The sequence below is a fragment of the Sturnira hondurensis genome, unplaced genomic scaffold (genome assembly GCF_014824575.4).
Source record: "Sturnira hondurensis isolate 20B ecotype Veracruz unplaced genomic scaffold, ASM1482457v3 Scaffold0023357, whole genome shotgun sequence".
In the NCBI taxonomy this organism is placed as follows: Eukaryota; Metazoa; Chordata; class Mammalia; order Chiroptera; family Phyllostomidae; genus Sturnira; species Sturnira hondurensis.
Window position 1 is genome coordinate 10,754,802 of NW_028095988.1, and position 26,891 is coordinate 10,781,692.

Here is a 26,891-nt window from a genome sequence, read left to right on the forward strand (position 1 = left end):
AGAGAACCATGTAATATATATAAATGGTCCTTTTGAGGAACGGGAGGAGAGTCTTTTCCTAGCTTTTACATGGTACCACTAATAGACAGTCATAGCTAAATACTAAAGGAATAGAAATATTAATCTTCACCAACACTTCCTTTCCAATTTGGTGTGCTTCATACCACGATATCCCAAGAATATATTTGACTACACACACCCCACCCTTTTTACCTTCTACATTCATAAATTAAAATGGCTGAAGTTGACCATATTGTAGTCAGTTTGCACTGGTTTGGGCAACAGACCTACTATTCATTGCATTCATGTTTTATCTCATAATTCCACTTAATTTAAATTAGAGTGCAAACATAACTGAAAGAACTTATGTTTGAAAAGCAGGAAAATTTGTTTTATACCTTGATGCTGAAATTTGATCAGAAGCCCTCAAATCATATTGTTTAAAAATGAATCTATTAAATTTTCTCCCAATGCTTTCTAGTGTTGTCAGGAAAGGCCAAAGGCAATTCAAAATATTTCACTTCCCATAATTCATCCCACCTATGGAGTTTTCTGCTATATATTCCCTTCTTTGTCTGTTCTTTTTGTTAAAAATACTTTTTACAACACCACCCCCTCTTTCCTTTTCTTTGCTGAGGTTTTCAATTTACAGTGTCTTGAACTGGCAGAGAAGGAGAAGGAGTTGCACTTTTAACCTTTGAAATCTCTTCATACCTCCTGAGTGGATCAAAGAACAAAGTAGAAAAGACTGATTATTAACGCACTTTACTCCATAGCTCAAATATCCCCATTTTAAAGGAGAATTTATTTTCCTTAAAAGTCAAAATCTTTGCCCTGGCCAGGTAGCTTATTTGATTGGTGTGTTGTCCCATACACCAAAAAGTTGTAGGTTCAATTTCCTGGTCAGGATATAAGATATGATCTCTGTGGTCTGGTGTGTATGGGAGGCAACAGATTGGTGTTTCTTTCTCTCTCTCTAAAATCAGTAAACATATCCTAGGGTGAAGATAAAAAAAAATCAAAATCTTTTGGAACATATTCCCAAAAAGCAAGGCCAAATTTCTGTACTTAGTGGTTAGCTTGGGGAACTTTGGTTTTTAGACCTGCTTTAAAATCAAATATTTTTGAGTAATATATTTAATGCACATTCAAAATAATTTTAGTTTAGGTTTCTCTTGTTTTCTGCTATATTGCTTTTTGCTGTTTTTTCAAAGTACTTTGCAATTATAAATAGACATCATTGCTCTCATGCTTCAGGCAGAAGTTTCTGGGTGAAATTCTTCAGGGAAGCCAAGACACAATATCATATGGTCATAAGTTAGTCTTCTCTTAACACCAACAATCTGCTTCATGATCAGAGAGGTGCTGATAATTTCCTACCCCTCCTCAGTCTGCCTTTCAAATAATTTATAGATGCAAAAATATTAGAAACTGTGAAAGGCCCCATTCCACTAGATTTTGTGTCATTCTTTCCTGGAGGCAGGGTGGGAGCCATTTTTTTCCTGTCTCAGCTAACACTAAATAAGAGCCGCCAGCAGTGAAGTCATTACCTCTTCCTGGAGAGCTTGTTTCCACTATACTCTTCACAGTTCAGGATTATAAAGAACCTCTTTTCCATTCTTTTTTTTCTTTTAAGATTAAAAAATATATATTTTTACAGAGGGGAAGAGAAGGAGAAAGAGGGAGAGAAACATCAATGTGTGGTTGTCTCTTGTGCGCCCCCCACCCCCACTGGGGACCCAGCCCGCAACTCAGGCATGTGCCCTGACTGGGAATCTAACCGGCCATCCCCCAGTTCACAGGCCCTTGCTCAATCCACTGAGCTACACCAGCCAGGGCCCATTATTCTTCATTCTTTCCATTTCCCACCCCCCACAGGTGGATCTTCTCCTCCTTTCAGAAACTTGAAGATGATGACCTTACAACCTTCTCTCTAGTATCCTCAAATGATCCAGACATAAATATTTTAGTGCGTTCACCAGTGTCTTTCTGATTGCATTAAAGTATCTGCACAACTAGTTCCTCATTTATAAAAGCTGTATGACCTGTAACTCTCTACTAGTTAATCAACTCTCCTGGAACAGTTGACATGGAGGAAAAGAGACGATGACGAGGAGAAATATTTTAACCCATTTTCTCTGTGTCTTTGGAGGCTGAGTGCTAATATTAAATTGAAGAGGGAGGGGACGAGCGAGGATGGGAGAGGAATGGACGGAGTGAAGGCGGAGCTAGCTCAGCATATAAAACCACAGGCGAAAAGGGAAGCACGTTCCGCTGTGCCGGAGCCATTCTCCGAAAACCGAGAGAGATGGGGTGGTCTGCGCCGTGAGCACGGAGATTGGAAGACAGAAAACAAGGACAGGACCAGAGAGACAGAAAAGGACATCTGGAAAAATCGGAAGGCAGAAGACGGGGAAAGGAAAAGAAACCCACACCAGGTGGAAACAAGATCCAGAGCAAACCGGTCGGATCTACAGTTGCTTTTCTGCAAAAGAAGGGCTGGAGGATTGCCTTTCCCCCCTCCAGTTAATGAAAAGTACTTTTATCCTCCTAAAAGAAAAGGCTGGGGGGCGGTAAAAATCTGTTTTCTTAGGGGGCGAGCCGAGGGAAATACAGACTCTCCCTTTTTGAAGTGTCTGAAATCAGCCGCTGCCTGAACACTGAAGAACCCTCCTGTTTTCTGAAGATCTACATCCCTCCAGGAAAATTCCAGCCGGAGTAGCCGGTACAGTTATATTTTCGTATTTAAATATCTGTGTCTCCCCCCCCCCCCCCGTTAACAACATTTTCCTGGTTTGTAAGCACGAGTGACAAGAAAGTGTCAATACAGAGTAGATATTTTTTCAGTTTGCTCTTTTATCTGCCTGTGTTTTTTTTTAAGAGGGTAGGAGTGGCCCTTATTTCGAGAGAAGACATTTTAATTTGGAAGGCTCGTTCTATAAATATATTCATACCCATTCGCACTTTGAAAGATATCTTTCGGAGACTGAAATTCTATTAAGATGGAAAAAGGAGCCAGGCACCGAAACAGCACCGAAACAGCTCCAGGTGGGAGCGAGTCAGAAACTGGGCCCAGAGAGGGAGAGGGCGGAGTAGCCCTGAAGAAGGAGATTGGATTGGTCAGTGCTTGCGGTATCATTGTGGGTGAGTGCAATTCCTTCTTTCCCCCTCTTGGTGGTCCTTCTGTGGAAACTTAACCCCTCTAAAGTACTGTTTTTGCTTCCTATTCCCTTAGAAAATGTTTGTCAGTCACCTGTACTGTAATGCTGCAGCTCGCCTGCTGCTGGTCAAGTGTTGTTTAAACCAAGCTGAACAATTTTATCCAGTGTTCATAGAATGAGCAAAATAGGGATCACACACCTGGCTGAAGGTCAGCATTGCCTGAGAGCTTGTTTAAAAAAGAATACAGGTCTTCCGGCTCCCCACTTGAAGGTTCTGACTCAGTAGGCTCAAGGAGGGGCTGGGGAACCTCAAGTTTTAACAAGTTTTCATGCAGCCATCTCCTCCCAGACTCTAGACTAGCTTTTAGTAGATATTTGTTGTTTTATGTTATATGAAACTATGGGCCTACAGAGATACATAATAATAAAAATAGCTACAATGGCCATAATACTACCTTGCCTTTCTATAGCTTTTCCACCTTAGGCAGCTTTTAGTGAAATAAATGTGTCAGGGCTCTTACTCCCATTTCACAGATGAGGAAACATATTATGGAAGAAGAGACAGATTGTGCCTTTCTGTAAATGTTTAGTGTGCACTTTCTCTAGTTGCCTAGTGAAGTCTCCCTGTCTCTTAACCCTGTGAGGTTCTCAAACGGAACTGAAAGTAACTAGAATGTGCAGTCAAGATAGAACTGATGGCCCCCTGCCTGGTCTGGCTCAGTGGATTGAGCATGGGCCTGTAAACAAAAGGTCACCAGTTCAATTCCTACTCAGGGCACGTGCCTCGGTTGCAGGCCAGGTCCCCAGTAGGGGGCATGTGAAATGCAACTACACTTCAATGTTTCTCTCCCTCTCTTTCTCCTTCCTTTCCTCTCTCTCTAAAAATAAATAAAAATCTAAAAAAAAATTAAAAATAATTAACTTAATTTGAAAAAAAGAACTGATGGCTAAAATTCATCCCAGCTAAGAGACTTTCAAACTGGGGAGCTGGGTGTCCCTGGGAGTGCCAGTTCAGGCCACTCCAACCCCTAACTGTACTCCATTCAGCACGGGGGCCCAAATATGGCTTCATCTCTAGAAAATACTTCCTCCTCCTTAATGGCGCATTACTGTCCTCACTTCAGAGGGAGAGAGTTTCTTCTGCTGTCTTTGACAGAGGGCTTAACCTTCTCCCCATGGAAAGGAGAGCAGGTCAGAGAGGTTGGATATGCTTCTGTGTCATTTCTCCAGAGTTCTTTTTGAAGGCTTATTGTTCCTCGGTGCCCCACGAACCAGTTTCTCTGGATGACCTGATGGTCCATGTGGTGGCGCAGAGACATTTTTGGCGCCTGCGCAATAGTGACACTGGAGAACACCCTTGAAATCAAATAAAATCAGTACAGTATTCAGATAATCCTCTTCACCCCTACACCCAGACTTCAGTGATAATTATCTCCACCCTGTTTTTAAAATAGAATCCCATCTTGTTTAATTCTCTGATTGTGGGAGGTTTTCTAGACATCTACGGTTATAGGGAAAGTAATGTTATTTTTAAAACTATAGTCCTGATCTGAATCTCTCATTATCCTTTCTTTGCCTGTCCTTCATCCCAAGTGCTCTAAAAAATTAGATCAGCAAAGTACTCAATATGTACCGCACATGCCAATTTAAGATCTATAAATAGCTCAGCGTCTGTTACCTCTTTCACCAGTTTGATAGGATTAAGCCTTTTCCTCCCTTTGGAAAGGTTCTGATTCATACACAAATGTGCACACTCACACACTCAAGCACAACTGCCTTCTTCCTGCCTGAGTTTTGCTCACCCACCCCGACACATGAGCAGGTTTTCAAGGGCAGAGGATATTTTCTTATGTGCTAAGGTTGGTTTGTGTCTTTCTTTAACATTTTTCTAAGCCTATGAAGAAACAGGAGTGTTCAGATATAAAAAAGTATAACATGAGTGGTTGTTACTGCTGACTTGTCCACAACCTCATGGATGGCACTATGGTGAGAAGAGATTCCAAATATGTGATTTCAGAGAAATCGGGATATTTTTCTAAAATGAGAGAATCCTGGCCCTGGCTGGTGTAGCTCAGTGGGCCTGCAAACCAGACCATCGAGGTTTGATTCCCAGTTAGGGCACATTCCTGGGTTGCAGGCCAGTTCCCGGCAGGGGCCAGTTCCCAGCAGGGGATGCATGAGAAACAACCATACATTGATGTTTCTCTTCCTCTCTCCTTCCCTTCCCCTCTAAAAGATAAATAAATAAAATATTAAAAAATAATAATAAAAATAAAATAAAATGAGAGAATCCTGGTAGAGTTACTGGGCACTATCCTACATTTAAGCTAGGATAAGATGCCAGCTTCCCCTTCAGGATAACATGGGGGCCAAACCCTTTCTGATTCCACTCCTGCGTGGTTGTTGAGTTACAAATGTGCTGAGCAGCTGCCTTGTCTTTTTTTAGAGGAGTTTCCAAGTGGATGATAGTGATTCAAGTTTTTTCAAAACCAAATGCAAAAACAGAAATGGCATTTTCTACACAGAACTTAGTGATCTGGTGTTCAACATCACCACCATGGAAGAAACAGAATTAGAAGGCAAAAAGAGAAAGGAAATTTCCTAAGCAAATCAGGTGATGTGCTACAGTAGCAATTGCCCCAATTTTATCTGTCTCGTACACAGTTGACTTAGAGGGATAAGTGAAACTATATTTCATACAAGCTCATCAAACTTCATTCACAATCATCATTGTTGCGCTAAAGTAGAAAGAACAGAATGGCAAGTGCTATAGGAGTATAAAATGAACTAATAGAAGACTCATGTCCTAGAGCTCCTTATAATCTAATTGGGGAGATCAAATCCATGTGCATTAAACAGAGAACATTGAAAATGCATGCTATGATTGAGTATGTAAGAGATGCAGGAGGCAAAGTTAAGTGAATGGTGGAAAACATAAAAAGAGAGAGGTTCTCAACCAGAACTAGATTAAGAAGCATCTTAATGGATGTGAAAAAAGATAGAGTAGAGAAGACAATTTGAGGAGATTTTATAGGCAAAAGGGCAATAACTAAAGTGTTATTTCCTTGAGCAAAAAAAGATGTGTCTTATACATCCCCAAGTCTTTATTGCTTAGCAGAGCGCCTGACATGGAACAATTACTCAAGTGATTGTTGAATTTAATTGACTCTTGGACGAAAGTCCTAAGACAGTGTTTATCTCAGTAAACTCAGTAATAAGTGTTTATCTGAGAGGCTATTGGGAACCTGGTTTGAAAATCTTTAAGCTAGGAGTAATTTCATCAACCTGGACAATAAGGTTGTTCCGTTCTTGTTTCTTTAACTCCACCTTTGCCCTAAGCTAAACAGGCTATTGTTCTGCATGTGCTTGGGTAAGGAAACCCATTGGTGACAGATGAACTTAGATTCCTCTATGAATGTGAAATCCCCCCAAAATGTAAGGAACATGTGAGGGAGCAACAAAATCCATTTAATAATTATACCTAAGCTACTAGCTATCATTATGAAACACTTATTATACACCAAGCACTCATCCACTTATATAACATACAGTATCTTATTTATCCTTTACAATAACCCCATGTGGTAGACACTTATTAACCCTTCCTCCAGATATGGAAATAGAGGCTCCGAAGGATAAACAACATGGTGAGGGTCACACAGCTGAAAAGTACAGAAGCCAAGATTCAAACCCAGAGCTTGTCTGAGTCCTGGATTGAGCTCTTAAGAATTATTCTTTGCTATTTCTGTTTTTGTGTCCTGAAAGGGGTATTTTCCTTTAGACCCTGGAAAGATGTCCTTATTCATTTTTATGGATGAAGCAGTTAGTGTTTGTTGTATTCCCAGCAAGGACGTGTCCCAGGCTAAAGGGGAGTTGGGCTATCGGCTGGGGTGGAAGAAGGTAGTATTCCTGGTACAACTGCGGGAAGACTTGAGAGGGAAGCCTGAGGTCTGTCAGCTCAGCCCCCACAGGATCTGGCCAGCCTGGAACACACTCCCACATGCAAACCATTCCTCTATGGATCAGCAGTCTTCCCAACAATGGAAGAGGCCTAGAGTTCCTGGCCGTTTGGGTCACTTTATATCAGTTATGTACTTAGGTACATACTTAGAATCTAGGTCTAAAGGCACCAGGTCCACTGCAAAGCCTAAAGAAAAATATTCATACGAGGTCAGACCATTTTGTTTTTACCATAGTTTGTGTTCCTGGGGGAACTTGACCTATTTCCCATAGAGCAATACTGGAGACAGGTCTAGCTACTAGACTACTCTCTCCCAGCGAAAAAGATGTTTTAAAACAGTACTTACTGAGCTCTAAATACCATTTCCTGCACTATAAATGCTTTATGTATATTGCCTTCTTTAATCCTGATCACAATCCCATGGGAAAAGATATTTTAACTATCTCTATTTTAAACATGGGGAAGTTGCCCTGGCTAGTGTAGCTCAGTGGATTGAGTGCTGTCCTGTGAACCAAAGGGTCACAGGTTTGATTCCCAGTCAGGGCACATGCCTGGGTTGTGGGCCAGGTCCCTGGTGGGGGGGCGCATGAGAGGCAACTACACACAGATGTTTCTCTCCCTCTCTTTCTCCTTCCCTTCCCCTCTGTCTAAAAATATATAAAAATCTTAAAAATAAATAAATAAATAGATAAATAGATAAATATGGGGAAGTTGAATCACAGAGCTAGTAATTTGCCCAACGTCACACACTTGATTTCTGAGATGGTCTGATTCCATGGCCAAAACTCTTAGTCATCCCCATTTCTCAGAGACCAAGAGAGGAGGGAAGGAGGCTGATGCATATTGTGTGGTGGAGGAGTGGGCAATAGAGGACCACAACATGGGCATTGGAGTCTGGAAAGACCATGAATGTCTGATATGGAAAATTTAAGGGCAAACCTTTTTTTAAGGCTGTTTATTGAGGAGTTTGGCTATAATTATAACCGTATGAAATGGCACTGGGCCAGTTTGGAAAATTTTTAAGCCCAAAAGACTTTCAGACCCATATATTTTATACCACTTTAGAAGATTTTACATTTTAGCCTCTAATATGATATATTAGCTTTCTAATCTCTAAAATGTCTACTGGATGTTAACCAGGAGGATAGAGTATGAAAACTGCTTCTTGAGTTTGTAGTTCAATTATTTTTTATGCATAGAGAGATTAGGATTTGATTCATTCAAGATGAAAACAACTTTGAAACTCTCACTGTCCTTAGAGAAAACTCAGACAGAAACCAGCTAGGAGCCTTGTAAAAACAGATTCGTCTTGGTGAATAGAGAGTACGTAATACGTAACTACCACTTACTGAGCAGTATTGTGCATCAGATACCTAATACCTGATCAGTAGTTTATCAATATTCTTATCTAATCCCATGAAATACGTAGTGTTATAAACAGAAAAGGTTCGAGCCTGCGAACCAGAGGATCATGGTTTGATTCCCAGTCAGGGCACATGCCTGGGTTGCAGGTTGGTTCCCTGCAGGCCAACTCCCAGCAGGGGACACATGAAAGGCAACCATACATTGATGTTTCCCTTCCTCTCTCCTTCCCCTCTAAAAATAAATAAATAAAATCTTAAAAAAAAGTTTGAGTAAATAGTAATTGGGAAATGGCAGGGCCAGGATTTTCACCCAGGTCACTGAATCCTGAGGCCACTGGGCTTAATCAAAATGCTCCATAGCCTGGAGCGCGGGTGACTGGGACCAGGAATCCTGTTGCGTGCTTCCTGCCTTCAGCAACCAGGGAACTCAGGGGTCAATGTGGCTGAGGCAGCTTCTGGCAGGGCTAAAGTATGTTCTCTCAAAGAGTAGTTATACAGGTCAGTAACTACCAGGAGATGATTAGGAATGGGGAAAGAAAATAGGAATGAAGCAGGTAAAAAACTGTATCTAAGAAACAGAACCAAATAGCCCATTATATTTAGAAAAACAGAAATACCCATACCCAGATTAGACAGACTTCTCTGAGAGGTGCACACCATATAGTGTATTACTTTTCTGAATTGGCTGCTTGAAGCAGCAGGCAGGCATAGGGCAGACTAGTTGACTGCTCAGGTTGCTTGGCTACCAAGCATTTGGTCCTTTCTGCTTTCCTCTGAGGGTTAACCCAGCGGCACACTGCCTGCAAAGAAATGCCTCTGGGATTTCTGTTGTTGTTCTTGTTGTTATTGGTTAGGGTGGTGAGGGGGTGCTGAAAAAAAGCTTTTTATGTGTAATCTTAAGAATATTTTCTGAGCTACCGAAAACAACAATTCAGGAGCCCAAGGGACTAGGAACTGTTCCATTCCAATTTTTAAGTCCCAGCTGGCTGAGCATACACAGCAAAAGAACCATACCTTGCTCTCCTCCCAGAACTTACCTACAGATGAGTCACCCCCAGCCCCCAGTCACTTCTCCCTGGAGGTCTGGGAATGGCAAATTGCAGGCTGTTCCCTGTCACAGGGATGGGGGCTATTGGTCATAGGATTCAAGATGTGTCCATAGTTCACATTCAACAAACGATTATTGCTCATTATATGCTAGACTCTGTGCTGAGAGCACTACTGAATTTTATTTCTAAGAAGCAAAATTATCCTTCAAATCCGTTTTAAGCTGTTTTACTTATAGAAGAAATAAAGTATGAGCCAAAAAGCTTTATCGATTACATTTCATCCCCCCCTCATCCTTTGTCACAGTCACAAGTCTTCCCATTGGATCACTCTCCGCTTTAAATATTCTCAGCATTAGCAGTGGTTTCCAGGGGGAGGGTTTCACAATATACCTCAGGGTGTTCAGCGCAGCCTCACACTGAGCTGCACACGATGAAAGGAGATTTCCCAGAGAGAGTACCATTGCTGCAGCATTATCACTGATAACTAACATTCCTTAGTTATCTACAGATTTTAAAAGTGCCCGTTTGTACATCTTTGAAATGCATAAATACTTTTAGCTGCTTCTTTAGAGTACAATTCTGCATAGGGTGTTTAATAAACAACTGATACAGGCGCATCAGGTTGCCTCAGGGAAAAGGAGCCATTTGTTAAGTTGAGCCCTGATGCTGGAAGTAGAAAGGATGTAAATTTTTCTATGACTTGTGTCAAGTCAGTGAGGCGTGGAAAGGGAGGAACCATCCCCAGCACAACAGAGGAGGAAGGGCTTTAGAGATAGTATTGGTTTGTAAACTGCTTCCCTATTTACAAACTTTTAACCTGGAACAAGTTAATTATCAGTTTACTTACCTGTAAAATGGAAGTTTCTTGTGGGGTATTAAAATAAAGCTGGTGTCCTCTGGTATATGTTCAATACATGTGGTTTTTTCTCTCCTTCAGCTCATCTTTCCACCACCTCCACTTCCCCTCTTACCCTAACCCAAATACACACACTTTCTAATTCTGGTCCACAGATTTTGATTAGATTGACCAGGTGATCACAAGTGGCCAGTCCAGCCCAAGTCTGACCTGCTTATCAACCAACCAATACCTTTCCTTTTCTTTCTGTTGATTTGAGTCAGCTTACTCGTCAGCATCTGTTTTGTACTTCTTGTCCAGGAAGCTTTTTTGGAAGAGCCCATACCGGAGACCTTTTCCATTCCCTTTTTTAAATGTTTTGTTTTTAAATTTACACTCTTCTCTTTATTTTTTAATGTTTTTATTGTTGTTCAATTATAGTTCTCCTCATTTCCCCCATTACTGTCCCACCCCCGCCGCCCACCCCCATCACCCACCTTCAATCCTCCCCTAATCCCATTGTCTTTATCCATGGGGGGCTTTATACATGTTTCTTGACCCTTCCCCTTCCTTCCCTGTTATCACTCCTCCCCCAAGTTGCTGTCAATTTGTTCTTTATTTACATGTCTCTGATTCTGTTTTGCTCGCTTGTTTGTTTTGTTGATTAAGTTCCCTTTATAGGTGAGATCATACGGTATTTGCCTTTCTCTGACTGGCTTTTTTCACTTAGCACAATGCTCTCCAGTTTCATTCATGCTGTCACGAAGGGTAGGGGTTCCTTCTTTCTTTCTGCTGTGTAGTATTCCATTGTGTAAATGTACTATAGTTTTTTGATCACTCATTTAGTGATGGGCACTTAGGCAGTTTCCAGCACTTGACTATTGTAAATTGTGCTGCTATGAACATTGGGGTGCATCATTTCTTTTGAATTGGTGTGTCAGGATTCTTAGGGTAGAATTGCCAGGTCAAAAGGCAGTTCCATTTTTAGTTTTTTGAGGAAATTCCATAGTGTTTTCACAGTGTGGAAAGTGTAGAAACTGCACCTTTCCATTCGTAATACAATGTCTTGTCATATGTTGTAGTAGCACTCATGCATCTTAAAATGTTGCCAGCTCTGTGTCCATGCACATGTCTTCACTTCTCCACACGATTCCTTGATGGCAGGGACTGAGTCCTACTCATTTTCACATCCCCACACATTCAGCCTGGCATGTGGTAATGCTTAGAAAGTGCGTGTTGAATAATAGCAGTTGGTCAAAAACCAATCATCCACTTGGGATATTTCCCAGCAATATGAATATACTTAATGTTACTGAACTACATACTTAAAATGATTAAGATGGTAAATTTAATGTTATTGTTTTTTCTCACAGTAAAAATATATTTTAGAGGGAAGATGGGTAGATGGAGGTAGAAGAGGGTATAGGGAGGATAAATGGTAATGGGAAAATTAAATTAAATGTTAAACATTTTAGCTTAAAATGAGTTATTCTCATGAACAATACAGTTTTGTGCTTGACTTAAAAATAAAACACCCATATCTTCGAAATTCAAGTTTGAAGAGGATTTTAGGGATTATCCAGATGATGACTTTGAGGCATGAAGGTGGAGCAGGTTTTCTCAACCTTGGTACTATTACCTTTTGGGCCAGGTACTACTTTCCCACAGAAGGCTGTCCTGTACATTGTAGGGTGTTCACCAGCATCCCTCGTCTCTACCCACTAGATTTCAGTAGTAACAACCAAAATCGCCTCCAGATATTGCCTACTTCCCCTGAGGGTGGGAGGGTGGCACAGAACTGTTCCTAGATGAGAAACTCTGAGGTAGACAAAACCTTTCATTGTTGGTGCCTGGTTCCCCAACCAGACAGGGAGACACTGGAGACCAGATGTCAGCCTTTAATGGGCATATCAACGGGCTCAGCATTCTTAGTCCCTCAGGCCAGGATGCCTGTGTCTTTCAGTGGCTGGTGGGTGGTGGTTGGCTCCCACTGTATTATTAAATGTCCATATGTGAACAAGTGCTTCCCAGTTACCTTTTAAAGCAGGCATGTACAGAGTGGGTGCTCATAAATATTCTTTGAGATGCAATTACCTGTTGGCCGCCCACCTGCAGCATTTAAAACTTATGCCTAGACAAGTAGACAAATGACTCAGAGAATACTTTATGATCCTGGCTCTACACTCCTATTTTTTTAAAGATTCTTAAAATGCATTTTTAGAGATGGGAAGGGAGGGAGAAAGAGAGGAAGAGAAACATCAGTGTGGAAGAGAAACATCAATCAGTTGCCTCCCACATGCCCCTCAGTAAGGGACCTGGCCACAATCTAGACATGTGCCCTGACTGGGAATCAAACCCACGACCTTTGGGTTTATGGACAGTGCTCAACCCACTGCTACAACAGTGAGGGCTACACTGTTATTTTGGAGCCAAGCCTCAGATTCTTCTAGGGATGGTCTCTATTCCTATTGCTGTAAATCTTAGCAGTTCCTCATATGGGCCAGCATTTTACAGAATATAAAGTGCTGCCTCGCATATGTGACCTTTGATCCCTACAACTCTCTGAGATAGGCAAGGCAGGGTGATTATTCGTATTCATCAGATGAAGGGAGGGTTCCTCAGAAAACTTCAGGACATGTGGCTTGTGAGTAGCAAAGCAAGGATTCAATGGCTCCTCCAACTCTAAGTCAAGTGCCCTTTCCCTTTTTAGTAAGAAATCCTAGCTAGACAGCAGAGTCCTGGAGCACATTCCACATCTGTGTTCTATGCGAGATGGCAGCTCCCAGGGCCTGTGGCAGAGTCTTAACCTGCTCTCCTCGTAAGGTAGTTATTTGTATAGTCCTGATGCGAAAGTGTAATACAGGGTGAGAGGCGTGGTCAGCTTCCGGGCTGTGAGGATCAAAGCCCAGCCTCAACCTACTAGACCCTGCTTCTGCACTGTTCTCCCAGTCCTGAAAATCCTGAGGTCTTCCCACCCACTTAATGGGAGAAGCACAAAGAAGGGTCACCTCCACTTTCCCTGGACACTGTGGAAATGGACAGAACCTTCAAGCCCCAGGAAGAGCTGTAGCTCGATTTCAAGACCAGCATGAGGCCCTGGCTGGTATAGGCCAGTGGATTGAGCACAGGCCTACAAAACAATCAAGACCGGCATGAGTTTGTAAGGAAGGCCAAAGCCTTTTGGATCTGAGGGTCTGTTAGGCATTAGAAACCTGTAATTCCAGGTCCTAGGAAGTTCTTTGATGGCTACAGCAGTCCACTGTGGACAGGTCTGGATGTGAGTAAATAAGAATCACATGGTTATTAGACCACAGGTGGGAAAATTCATGGTAATTCATGGCAAAAGTAGATATTCTCAGTTCTGGCAATTTTCCTAGTGAAGACTTGTCCACTGATACAAACTGGCCCCTTTTTAATGGACTGGTTTGCCTGGCTTTTCTTTGACAGAACAAGCCAAGCTGAGCCTCATTGTCCAGACATCCTAGGACTCATTCTTCACTAAAGATCCGTGTGATAAAGTGATTGTTTTATTAATTGTGGTGGATGAAAGAGAAGGTTGAAACACTGATCTTCAGCACATCGGCTATACCAGATGGGTGGGCATCTCATTCTTGAATGGCTTTATGTAGACAATGAGTCTAAGAGGAAAACAATGGAGACAAAAGTGCCCCTTTGGCGAGTGTGGCTCAGTTGGTTGGGTGTTATCTTGTAAACTGAAAGGTCACATGTAGGTTTGATTTCTGGTCAGGACACTTGCCTGGGTTGCTGGTTTGGTCCCTGGTTAGGAGCCTACGAGGGTCAAGCAATCACATTGGTTTCTCTCCCTTTTTCTCCCTCCATTCCCTATCTCTAAAACCAATAAGCATGTCCTCGGGTGAGAATAAAAAGAAAAAAATCTCACCTTAATAAACTTATTTCCAACCTTCAACCTTTCATCAAGAAAGTTTCAGAGCACCCTGGCTGGTGTGGCTCAGTGGATTGAGTGCAGGCTGCAAACCAGAGGGTCACCAGTTCAATTCCGAGTCAAGGTGCATGCCTTTTTGGGGGGTCAGGTCCCCAGTGGGGCCATATGAGGCAACCATACATTGCTGTTTCTCTCCTTCTCTGTCTCCCTCCCTTCCCCTCTCTCTAAAAGTAAATAAATAAAATCTTAAAAAAAGAAAAAAAGTAAGAAAGTTTCAGAGCCTAGGTGGAAGCTCTTTCCAAGTTTTCCTTTTTCAAAGCCACTTCAGGGAAGTCTCATTTAGACAGTGTCCAACTTTAAAAGCCCTGCAGCTAACGTGTGTGTTGTGCAATTTCTAGAGGAGAGGCAATGTGGGATAGTTGAGGAAATCCTGGGCCAGGAACCCAAGGCCTTTGCCTCTCGTCCAGGCTTTGCTGTATACACGTTATGTGATTTAAATTGTCTCCTCATCTCTCTGAACCTCAGTCTTCAAAAAGGTAAATAAGAATGATAATACCTGACCTACGGACCTAAGAAAGTAGTTATGAGAATCAAATAAGGTAATAAGCTGTGAGTGTTTTGTAAATCAGTGTTGAAGAGGGTGATGCAATAGAAGGAAAGCATCAGATCTGTGTTCCAGTTTTTGAATAAGCATTCTCTGTGAATCCTTCTTATCGCCTATAGAGTGGAGCATGTAAAACTGTTTTCAGGGAAAAGCTTGAAGCTGTAACAGAAGATTTAGGTTCTAATCCAGTTGCTACTAACTCACTCTATGATTTAGGCAAATAGCTACCTCTCTGAGTCTCAGTTTCTTCATTCGTAAAATAAGGATAATAATACCTGCCTAATTTTCCCCATTTGGAAAATGGGAATTGTAGTTACCCTCCTTACCTCCTTCTTCTACAAACTGGAGATCGTAAGATTAGATAGTCTACTCTTCTCAGCAGGGGAATAACTGAGCTGCTTTACTCATTTGCCTACAATAGACATTTGACACATTTCACAGAATTCGGAGGCTCCAAAGAAACAAATACACTCTTGTCAGAGAACAATTACTCTGTAGAGGTAAGTTCTAGCTTGATGTCAGACATCTTTCAATTGGTAAACATTTATGGAGTGTCTGCCGCATGACACTTCACACGTGAGGGGAAGCAATACAGTTCCTGTTCTCATGGAGCTTGCGGTGTAGTGGAGGAGATAAGTATGAATCAAGTAATCACACTAAAAACTGATATAGAGGGTATTAGTTTGGGGTAATGTTCTTTCAGCTCCAGAACACAGCTGTGCTGCGAGTGACTTTACTCCCCCCGCAGAAGCTCCAGAGGCCACTAAGCAGGAGGAAGTGTTACATGATTCTGGTTTTCTAGATAGCAGCTTCCTAGAATCAGTGAGAGGTGCATGCCTTTCCTTCCTGTTCCCTAGCATAAATCAATTTTAGCTTTTATCTGATTTTAACTCAGTCAAAATTGATATTGTTGGGGGGAGGGGGAGAACCCAATTTTTACAAAATGGAGATTCCTGTCTCATTGCTAACCAATTGCAGCTCTCACCGTCATTCCAGCAGCTCTGTAGAAGGACATGTTATCCGGGAATACTGTAAGGTGAGGCGAGAAGTAGTCAGACTTTGCAGTAGGTTGTTGGTGTTGCACATCCCACCTTCCAGCGTTTCCTCTACCTGGCATGAGGGAAGGAGCATGCAGTCTAGAAATGTCCAAGTGTAAGCGAGAGAACAGAAGTACGTATCCATTCTCATTGCAAAATTCGTTTTCTATAAGAACGCTTAGTAGAACTTTAACATTCTTTATTCTTGAGAAGAAGGAATCTTTTAAATAGCTTCTTTTCCCACTTCTCCCTTGAGACAGCCATTCCTGGCTCTAAGAAATGTCTGGTTGTTCCCAAACCTCCTTTTCAGCACCTAAAAGACCAAAGCCAAACCTTGTTTTCCTCCTGTACTGATGGATTTTTTTTTTTGTAACCTCTTGAGCTAGTTTTTTAACGCTAGTTGTATTTCTCTCTTCTTGGCTGGCTTTGAAATGCCCTATAGGTTACTCTTTTGATACATACCTGCTAGGCAAGGAATTTACTGTCACCTTTCAGTGCTTGTTATCAATTCTCAGAAGCACATTTAGTTTGGCACTTGAAGGGTCACTTGACAGGGTAGGGTGCCCATGTCTTGAGTCCCAGGATACTAGTACCTTCTAGTCTCCACTAACCTAACATTCAGGCAAAGCACATATGAGGACTGTCTAGACCCCTTCCCTCTTCCGTTACTTATCTCACACTGTAATTTTTAATTTTTTAAATGTTTTTTAAAAAGACTATTTATTTATTTATATTTAGAGGGGAAGGGAAGGAGAGAGGGAGAGAAATATCAATGTATGGTTGCCTCTCGTGCGTCCCCTCCTGGGAACTGGCCTGCAACCCAGATATGTGCCCTGACTGGGAATTGAACTGCGATCGTGTGGTTCACAGGCCCGTGCTCAATCCACTGAGCTACACCAGCCAGGGCTGTCACACTGCAATTTTTTAATCTGAAAAGGGATAGCCTATTTTGCACCCCAGAGGAATAGGACATTATTGTTTTTTAATATAAATACTCTCTTCTCTTTCCCTTTGGCTGAAATAACTGAATGCATGGCCTGGAATTAGAAATTGAATTTTGATTTAGAAGTGAGTTTCAAGACCTGATGGGGGTTGAATTATAGCTGAGGTCTGAAAGACTGTTTTGGGAAGCTGAGTGTACAACCCCGAACTCTGCGTCTCGTTCAGCCCAGCACCAGTTCCAAACCAGTAAAGAGATATGTTGGGAATTTGACACGCCCTCAGAACAGTCAAATCCAGCTGGCCTCATAATACACCCTCTAGCTCTGCATTCTGCCTGGGTCCATCTAGCTGCTGCTTCCTCCTTCAGGCCTTTGATGGTGCAGCTGGTGTGGAGCTTGAAGAGAGCTTTCAAAGTATCTGGCCAATGGACCCAATCCCACTTTGTATCATAAGAAGTAGACAAAGGAAAGCTTGGGAAGGAGCTTGTCAGTTGCTTCCCCCACACTCCTGCTTCTTCGCTGCCCAATACACACATTGAATTAGCCAGCCATTCAGTCCTAGGTGCTGGTCTCACCTCCCAGGAGAAGTCCAGCTACTTACGTACAAAGGCGGAAGCGGATTAGTGGGAAGAGCTCTGGATGAGACATCAGGAGACTGACCTCTAGATCCAACTTTACCCATCAGTAGCTCTGGAATTGGGAGAAAGCCACTTAACCTTAGTTTGTGAATTAGTTCCTTAGTTTGTAAAATAGAGAAGTACCTTACCTTTGCTCCTCTTCCTCAATTTCACAAGGCTGTTGTAAGGATCACATGAAACAGTGGAGGAAAATGACCTTGGGAGGAATATGGTGCTGAGGCTTCACATGGGTTACATGCCTATAAATCACTTCCAAACGACTAGGACTTTTTTATTTTTCATAAATGTTTGGGAGGATTATATGAGTCCTTCAACATTATGAAATGTTCTTTTTTTCTTTTCTTTTTAAATTTTATTTATTTACTTTTAGAGAGAGGGGAAGGGAAGAAGAAAGAGAGGGAGAAAAATATCAGTGTGGAAGAGATACATCAATCAGTTGCCTCTTGCATGCCCTCAACTGGGGACCTGACCTGCAACCTAGGCATGTGCCCTGACTGGACTCAAACCAGCAACCTTTCAGTTCATAGGCCGGTGCTCAGTGAACTGAACCACACCAGCCAGGGCACAACTAGGACTATAGGGTTATTTCCTATTTCTCACCAAGGGTGGGGCTGCCGTGTCTATGGTAGAGACCAGCCTCCAAGAATGCTGTCCTCACCCATGAGTCTGAAAAACCCCCAGTCATGGGGTGTGACCAGAGTCTGACCCTTTGGCTCACTTTTGGAGCTAACTGGCAGCTGGTCTCTGAGAACAACTCATTTTTCAAGTCCTGCCATTTCCAGCCAGTCTTAAGACTTTTATCACCTTGGATGAACCATGTACAACCCAGTCAGAGGGTCCTGGGGTTCAATACCTGCACCAGAACTTATTAGTGTATGGTATTCGCTAATGCACTTGGTGGTATCTTTGAGACTCAGTTTCCTCCTCTGTAACGTGGGAGAAATGATCTCTGACTCCATAGGCTTAACCTAAGGATTAAAGAAGACATGTAGGGTACCTGACCACATTCCTAGTCTCTAAGTGCCTGTTGTCTGCCCCTTTTTCCCCGCTCCTAAAGAGAGGATTGCTAGATATACCTGCCTGAAGATGATTCATGCAACCCAAAGGTATTTTAGAATCATATCAGAGATGAGGCCATCCCTGCAAATGCCAGTCCTGCCACCTTTGCTGATGCTACTGTCTCCCTGGAACTTTTGATGCCTCATGCAGGAAACATCATTGGCTCTGGAATCTTCGTCTCACCAAAGGGTGTTCTGGAGAATGCCGGTTCCGTGGGCCTCGCTCTTATCATCTGGATCGTGACGGGTCTCATTACAGCTGTGGGAGCCCTTTGCTATGCTGAACTTGGAGTAACCATCCCCAAATCTGGGGGTGACTACTCCTACGTCAAGGACATCTTTGGAGGACTAGCTGGGTAAGAGGCTCTTCAGAGACCTGAGTGGTCTAGGAAGCCAAGACTGGGATTTTCCAATGTGCCAAAGAGAGCGAGAGAATGGAGTGTCTCCTTTTGCCTCCATGTCATGCTTGCTAGTGGAGTCTTGTGTCCCCTTGATGTTCCTGAGAGTGACAGAGGAACCAGGCTGTAGTTTGAATCTCTGTTGACCTTAGTGGGCAAGAGTCTGTGAGGGAGAGCAAATATGATAACTCTAACTGGAGACTTAAAGGGAAAGCATGTCACAAAACGTGACATTTCCAAGGATAATAGCCTCCCTCAAAGGTGAGGCTCTGATGTTGAATGTCCTCAGCTTCTGCAGCCCTGCTACTAAAGAACTCACCCTTCACCCATGAGGCACAAGGGTGTGGAGGGCACTTCTCCCACAACACCCGCTCAGTGATGCCTATGGCATTTGTGTAAGTGGTCATACCCTTAGCATGTCCTGGCTGTCAAACTGCTGAGGTTGCAAATTTTATTTTCCACCACTGGATGCTGGGGGCCAGAACAGTAGAGAAGAGATAATGAAAGGAGAGGGAAGAGTGAAAGAATGCCAAGACATGCATTAGTACTAGTTGAAACTTAGCTCTTCATCATTAAACGATTTTATTGTCATTGCGGAGGGCTGAGTGTCTCTTTTCAGAGGGGACTAAGCTCCTCGGCATCTTTAAAATAAAAAGAAAATGCATCTCTGTAGCTTACCCGTCCCTCCTAATCCTGCCCCATGACTTGCCCAGGCTTCCCCTGATGACTTCTGAATCCCTGCCATGCCTTTGGTTGGGGCGGGTTTCTGCATTGCCGTCTTGGGTCAAGTCCTGTCCTGTTCCCCCTCAGGTTCCTGAGGCTATGGATTGCTGTGCTGGTGATCTACCCCACCAACCAGGCTGTCATCGCCCTCACCTTCTCCAACTATGTGCTACAGCCGCTCTTCCCCACCTGCTTCCCCCCAGAGTATGGACTTCGACTCCTGGCTGCCATCTGCCTATGTAAGTGTCATCTGGGCCTTGCTCTCAAGGCAGCCCCTTTAGCCTTCCTGGTTGTCTCCATGTCTCTCTCTGCTGCTTCTTCCTCTCCCTCTTTCTTTCCTGCCCTCTTTTATGTTTTCCCCATTCCTTATTTTACCATTTCCTGCATGTGTGCTTTGAATGAATGAATTCTACATATCATTACCTGATGTTAAAAAAGGAAGAAACTTCAGTAGCTGCTCAAACTTTCATTGGCAGGGTGCTTCATATAAAGCACTTGCACTTATATGATGTCATGCTGGTGGGGTGGGGTGGGAGGGGTAACTCAGCTATCTCAAAGACTCTCACAGGACAGCCAGCTGGGCCCCTCAAGGTGGTCTCCTTGGAAAGTGGCCCTATTTGGCCCTGGGGTAGACCCCTGTCATCCAGGCAAGTGGTACTGCGGGGCCAAGACAGTTGTTTGGTCAGGCCTGCTCACAGATCTAGAGAGGATTGTGGACTCCAGAACCAGGCTGTGGGAAACTGCATCTCTGTGCCACTTTCTAACTACTGTGAGTGCTTGGCAAAGTAACCCTCCCAGCCTGTACAGGAGGGCATGGTTGCGAGGGTTGCATGGGACACTCGGGCATCTTGCGGCCCAGCCTTTACTCAATGACGGTGATCACTTGGTGCTCACTTGTGAGTTGGATCTAGAGCTAGGGTGGTGGGAGAGGAGGAAAAGGGAATGGAGGTACAGAAAGAGTGCTTTTTTTTGCCATCAGACAACTAGGGGGTGTTATAACGGAGACCACATCAGTGCTGTCTACTGCTATTTCAGCATCTCGTGCACACAGACATGGCTTCCTTTTTCCTGTTGGTGCTGGTAAAATGACTGAGTCAAGAGGCCGCTCTTGACCTCCAACTAGAAGTTGAGAATCCTGAAGCTGTTCAGTCCATCCCCTAGGAGAGAAACTAAGCCACAGTGGGGAGTTCCCTGAGCCTTGGCACCCCACAACTCTCATTGCATTCCCTAAACCCACTAAGGGTGGGTGACATCTTAGGCAAAGACCTTCTGGCACTCGTATAGCCTCACAGATTGCCCCCAGGCCAGAGAGGTACAAATGCTCCCAAGAGATGAGGACCACTCCTGCCTGCAGCCCATTTCTCGAAAGACAGGTTGTGCATGGTTCCTCTGGCAGCCCCACATCTCATCTGGACCCTGCTAGCACCAAGCCAGGAGGAATTTAGAAACTCTAAGGACAAAAATGATAAGATCTCCCCTCTCCTGATTCCTGACATCAAAGACCCAATAAAGCTTCTCTGGCCTCTCCTCTGCCTTTTAAGTAGAACTGCAAAGCAATTATGACCCGCTTAACATGGGCAGACTTGCCCTCCAGAGATAGGAATTTGTCAGTGTCCTTGAGATACATGTGCAAATACTTTTCCACCTTCATAAGCAGGGAAATTTTCTTAAACCCAAATGTATTCCTCCTTATTTCCTTGGGAAAAATGCAAAACAGCTCCTCACTTCATCTCGTACACTACCCCTGCCCTCCCAGATGTGAGGGCCAGTGGAGTCCCCAACTCTTCTCTACAGAAGTGCACTTGTGGACTCAGCCACACAGCCACACTTCCTCTCAGACACTCCCAGGTACTTTGAGTTGGTGTGCAAAGTTTCTGTTTTCTGGTTCTTTGAATTCCTTTTTTTTAACCCACTTTTACAGGCCCCTCAAATCATCTCTTAAGGTACCCAGTAAAATAAATAAGAATCAGGCTGTCAGGAAGGTTTGGTAGATGCTGTCTTTCTTTAAATGCTATCTTTTAGTTCAGGCACCCCTCCAGCCATCATCTAGCTGCATCCCATTCTCCTAGCAGTTGCCAGGCAAGCTGACTGTGGAGAATAGGCCCAGTGTTCCTTGGCAGTAGAGCCAAGATTGGCCCAGTCCAGCCATATTCTTAATAGAAGCAGTCGAGAGTATGAAGATGATCTGGATGTAATGATATAAGAAACTCTGCTTTCTGCTGTGTCATTTTGGTGTTCTGACAGGCTGGATCCACTGTGGAAATGAGAATTTTTGAGGGAAAGGCCACCCTCTGTGGAGAGGTTGCTGGCGAGGTCCAGCTACTCCAGTTGGGGAGCTGGAGGACTGGGCAGGAGCCCAGCTGGGAGAACCGGTACGGCAAAGCCCCTGGCTGGGGTTTGCTGTGGGAGAGAGGAGATGAGGTCAAATCTGGTTCCATGGGGGCATTTTTAGAATAAATCCGGAAGAAAAATGATGGTGGGAAGGAGCAGATGAGGTTGGAGAGGCAGAAAGAACCTGCTGTAACTGGCTTGCCTGCTGGGAGTTTGGAAGGGGGCGGAGAGGAGACGGGAAAGAGAAGGAACTGCGGATTTGGATCACGCTTATGCAACTGCAGCTGCCGCTTTGAGTTATTTTATGATTTAGGTCAAAGCTGATTATTCACTGCTGACTCAGCAGAATATTCCTAGCCACCAGGCAGTAAAAAAAAAGAAAGTATTTTACGTTTTAATTAAATGAAAAGCCTTTCTCCCTTCTCCAGAGCAAGCATATTAGTAGGAGGAGTGAGTTAGGAAGGAGGAGATCGGGAGGTGTAAAAACAGTTTTGGTGCCTTTTGTGATTTGCTTGAGTTCCTTCCTTTCTTCCTTCCTTTCTTTTTTATTTTTTACTATTTCATAAGATGACTGTATTCTCTAGGTAAAAGATGTTCCCCTTATCTTCACCCCTCTCTCCTGCCCAGTAGCCCTGGTAACCATGGATGGGTATCCTTACATCCTAAATAAAATGCATCTATCCATGTATGCATCTGGGTATGTAGACATACATATTTTTTTAATTAAGCAGAAATTTTATTTCCAAGCTCTTTAAAGATGATCACAAATACAATATGTTCTTTTTTAAGTGTCTCAAATTAAATCAAAGGCACAACATCAAAGTAAAACATGACATTAAAAATTCATTTAGTTTGTAAAATGTTCACATTACTTTGTTTTTAATAACTTGCAATGTTCTGTAAGTCACATTTTAAATAAAAGTCTTTCAAAGACATGAAATAAGGTATGACTAAGTGCAGCCACAACTCCAGAGGGACTTAGGAAGAGCTGTGTGTCACACGCAGAACCGGGAGATCTCATACACGACGCATTCATCTTTCCAATGAGTTCTGCTAAGAAACAGCTTCCATGTTTAGTGTTAAAAGTAAAACAGTCTTCTCACTTACAAAAATCAAGACAGCATTTGATTAATAAAGCCTAATCTTCCCACAATTTTACACTGGCTTATCTTCATTTAAAAATTGTAAATTCATGAGAAAGGGACAAATTTTGTTATGACGTAAAAATCTTAGGAACAACAAAATTCCAAATATTGAATTTTTTAATAAACAAAAATGGTTTTCTTTCCAAAATGTAAACATCCGGTAAATAAAACATACATTACATTCCAGGTATAGAAACACCAGTAGTTCCCTTGTGAAAGAGGTGCATTTTTGTATGTTTGGTGGTAAAGTCTTTGCCCTAAGTATAAAGCACTTCATCAAGCAAACTGGGCCATTATTACTTAAAAGTCTGTTCTTCACCCAGTTTCTTTATTTGAGTTGAAACTCATCAATTTCTGTAGAGTTTTGGTGATAGGACCAGACCACTGGGAAGGTCTGAAATACCTAAAAGTCATTTGGTTAGGAAAAAATGCTTTCTTGAGACTTGGAGGCAGGCATTCATCACTTTGTGTCTGAAGGCATTCCTTGACCCACTTCTTTCCCACAGTGTTCAGAGTAGAGCACAGGATCTGGGCTCCCAGAAGGGGTTGCTTCCCGCTGGAATGCAGACCAGCAGGGTATCCTTGCAGGCATTCTGCGTGCAGTACTCTTAAAGCTCTGCAGCAGCCTGGGAGACCTTGATCCTCTCCACGGCGGCCTCCAGCTTAAGCTGCTCCACCAGGCACTGCCGGCATTCACGCTGGCCCCAGTGGACATGGAGGCGCTGCTAGACATACATATCGATAGGTTATTTCTGCAGCTTGCTCTTTTAGCATGTAGCTGCATCTTTTGGCTCTTATCTGACTTTCAGGTTATAAACAAAGTTGTCCCAGTGACACAGAAGAGCGCCAGGTGTTCTGGGGTCCCTTATTTGTGCTTCTTGCTCCCTAACAGTGGGTAGCCTTTGGGATCTGTTTGCCACCCCCACCTCCACCCCCTGGGGACCAGACCACCTTTTACTCAGGCAATTTCCTGGCCTCCTCTACTTCAGTATCTGAAGTAGATTTTTGCCTTCTCATTCAATCCCCCTCTTCTCCCTTAATGTCTTGTACTAAAGAAGCTCCTTTTCCTTTCTCTCCCTGAGTAGAAGGGAATATTCTGCATGCATTTTACAACTTAAAAAACACTTCTTATCTTGTTTTCTATTTCTCTACTGAGATTCCTAATAGGCTAGTTTGCCAGGACTTCAGATGTTTTTTTTTCTTCTTAAGGACTTCGCTATATGCATTACTTTTAGCCCTGAGTTGCTCTGCAGTTTCTCTGCATAAAGGGCAGGTGATGCTCTAGGAAAGTTTCCAGGTGCTTGATGCATGATACTGTGGTAGATAAACTTATGTGTATTGTTTTGCATGTCTCTTGCAAATTAATCCCTTTACCTCAGGGCATTCAACAGTCTTTCCTAGCATGTAAATCCTTTAATCTCAGTTCTTTTTCCTTTGAGGCTTCATGTTCTCAAGACCCGCCCGAACTTCTCATCCTGAGCACTAAATGTACTGCCTGCCTCATATGCCTGAGCAGCACTGCCTTCTTGCCCTTCCCTCATCCTCAGAGAGTTCTTTGGGTGTATCATCAGCCTTTTATATGCACAGGAAACCTGGCAAATACAGACTGGCTAGAATTTGATTCTCATATATCCAAGCCCCCCTTTTTTTTTCTGGACATCTTCTAACTAGTCAACATTTAAAATATAAATGTATTAAAAATCCCTTGGTTTTTGTGCAATAGTCAATTTGACTAACATTTCATTTTTCATTATTATAATGCATAAGATGAAAATTACTTTGTAGATGGATTTTCTAGAAAAAAAAAAGAAACTGCAAATCTATCGGTTAATTATGTGTTGAATTCCTACATTGAGTGGAGATGCAGCAGTGTTTATACAGTCTTGGAAGAGATTAAAGGCTAGCAAAGAGATAGGCGTACAAATACTTACCATACAATGGAATGACAAAAGGTGCTTCAAAGTTGGGAGAGGTGTTAGGGAAGGCTCCCAGCTTGAGCTAAATCTTGAAAGGCAAGTAGATAGGCTCCAGATGAGCATAAAATAGAATAGCCAGGTAGAGGGAAGGGCACAGGCAAGATTTGGGGTCCAGGGAGAAATGACCTGTTGGAACAAAGCAAGTACTTTTGAGTGGGTGGAGCCACGGAGAGTGACAGGAGAACAGGTGAGCAGGAGCCAAACGTTGAAGCATCCTGTACATCATGCAGAAAAAAAGCAGACTTCATCAAAGGGATGGGGAACCATTGAAGGATTTTGAGGAGTAACAAGATTAGGTTCACATTTGAGTGAAGAAAAGGCCATGACCCTTGAAGCAGGGAGATGAATTAGCAGGCTAAGCATTTGTCCAGGCCAAAGAGGTGGTGGCCTAAAATAAAAGCAAAGTTACAAGGGGAAAAAAACAAGATTCAGGGGTAGAATCAGCTGGTAGAATCACTACTAAGAGGAAGGAGTCTATTTTATCTACAGATCAAAGTGAAATATTTTTCATCTAACTTTCTCTAGCTATTGTGATGAGCAGTTATGCCTTCTCTGTGTTTCTGCCTTCCATGTCCTCTCCAAAGCCCTGAGAAGCACTGAACAGGTCTTCGGTTAGAAATCTTTCTCAAGGTGGTCACCCCAGGATGCTACTGAAAGTCTGCTCTAGAGTCGCATAACTTAGGAGTTGAGACTCTCAAGAAGCATTATATAAACAAGAATCACAATACTTTGCTCATTCAACAAATGTTTATCGAGAGCCCAGGATGTGCTAGATAGGCTTCTTGGCAGGAGACAGAGCCGTGAACCAGAAAATCTTCATTCTCATTTGCAGCAGCAGCAGCAGAAAATTAAGACTTTCCTTATAAGTGTTTTTTGAGTCTACCTGTGTGTCCTCTATAGGAACTGCAGGACACAGGGTCATTCAATTATCAAATATTCAAGAGTCTGTTCTGCTCCAGGCACTGTGTTAAGTATGAGAATATTTAATACCCCTCAGTCCAATGGATGATTATGACCAGTGCACAGTGAATTTCAGTTTTAAGTGATAAGTTCCCCCAAGAGGACAACTTTCTGGGAGCTAGATGTGACAGAGATGAGGGCCCTCTGGGGGAGCTCCAGGTAGTTCTGGGTAACCACAGCATAGACTCGAGGTAGGAAATGTAGATAGAAGTGGAGACCGGAACATGAAGGGCCTCATCAGCCATGCTAGAGAGATCAGGCTTTACTCTAAGAGCAATAGGAAGAGATTAAAGGATTTCAAAAGAGGATCGACATTGTCATATTTAGATTTTAGAAGAATCATGGCTGAACATGTAAAGGAGATATTGAGAAGGGGAATAAGATCAAAGGCAGGGAGACCAGTTACAGTGTGGTTAGGGGAATTCAGGTTGGAGATAACGATGTGAATTAGGGATGGGGCAGTGGAGTAGAGAGTAAATGACCCTTGAACAACATGGATTTGAACTGCACAGCTCTACTTATACATGGATTTTTTTCACTAAATATACAGTTGACCCTTCCTATCCCTGGGTGTTACATCCATGGAGTCACCCAACCTTGGACCAAAAACAGTATTTTAGTTTTGTGGTTGTAAATCTGTGGATGCAGAGAGCTGACTGTGTGCATTGTTCTACAATATTTTACATAAAGGACTAGAGCATCTGTGGATTTTGGTATGGGAGGTGGGGTCCTGGAACCAACCCTCCTGGGTGCCCAAGGAGGACAGTAGTTAAGTTTCTGGGGAGATACAAGTAATATGCAGATTT

At 42.9% G+C, this 26,891-nt stretch overlaps 1 protein-coding gene and 1 pseudogene across 2 annotated transcripts in view; one reads left to right on the forward strand and one right to left on the reverse strand.

Moving 5' to 3' along the window:
• Positions 1–2,251: 2,251 nt before the first annotated feature.
• The window catches only part of SLC7A8 (solute carrier family 7 member 8), a 50,033-nt gene continuing 25,393 nt past the window's right edge, over positions 2,252–26,891 (forward strand). Inside the window, exons 1-4 of one of the 2 annotated variants that reach the window (XM_037037734.1) lie at positions 2,252–2,725; positions 2,969–3,144; positions 18,704–18,908; positions 19,761–19,912. In XM_037037734.1, the coding sequence (XP_036893629.1) occupies positions 3,003–3,144; positions 18,704–18,908; positions 19,761–19,912 (499 nt within the window). In that variant the 5' untranslated portion in view covers positions 2,252–2,725; positions 2,969–3,002. Of the gene's footprint in view, positions 3,145–18,703; positions 18,909–19,760; positions 19,913–26,891 lie in introns of both variants that reach the window. The other variant, XM_037037733.1, reaches the window with a different exon arrangement.
• Positions 22,934–23,864, reverse strand: LOC118980983 (guanine nucleotide-binding protein G(I)/G(S)/G(O) subunit gamma-10-like; annotated as a pseudogene).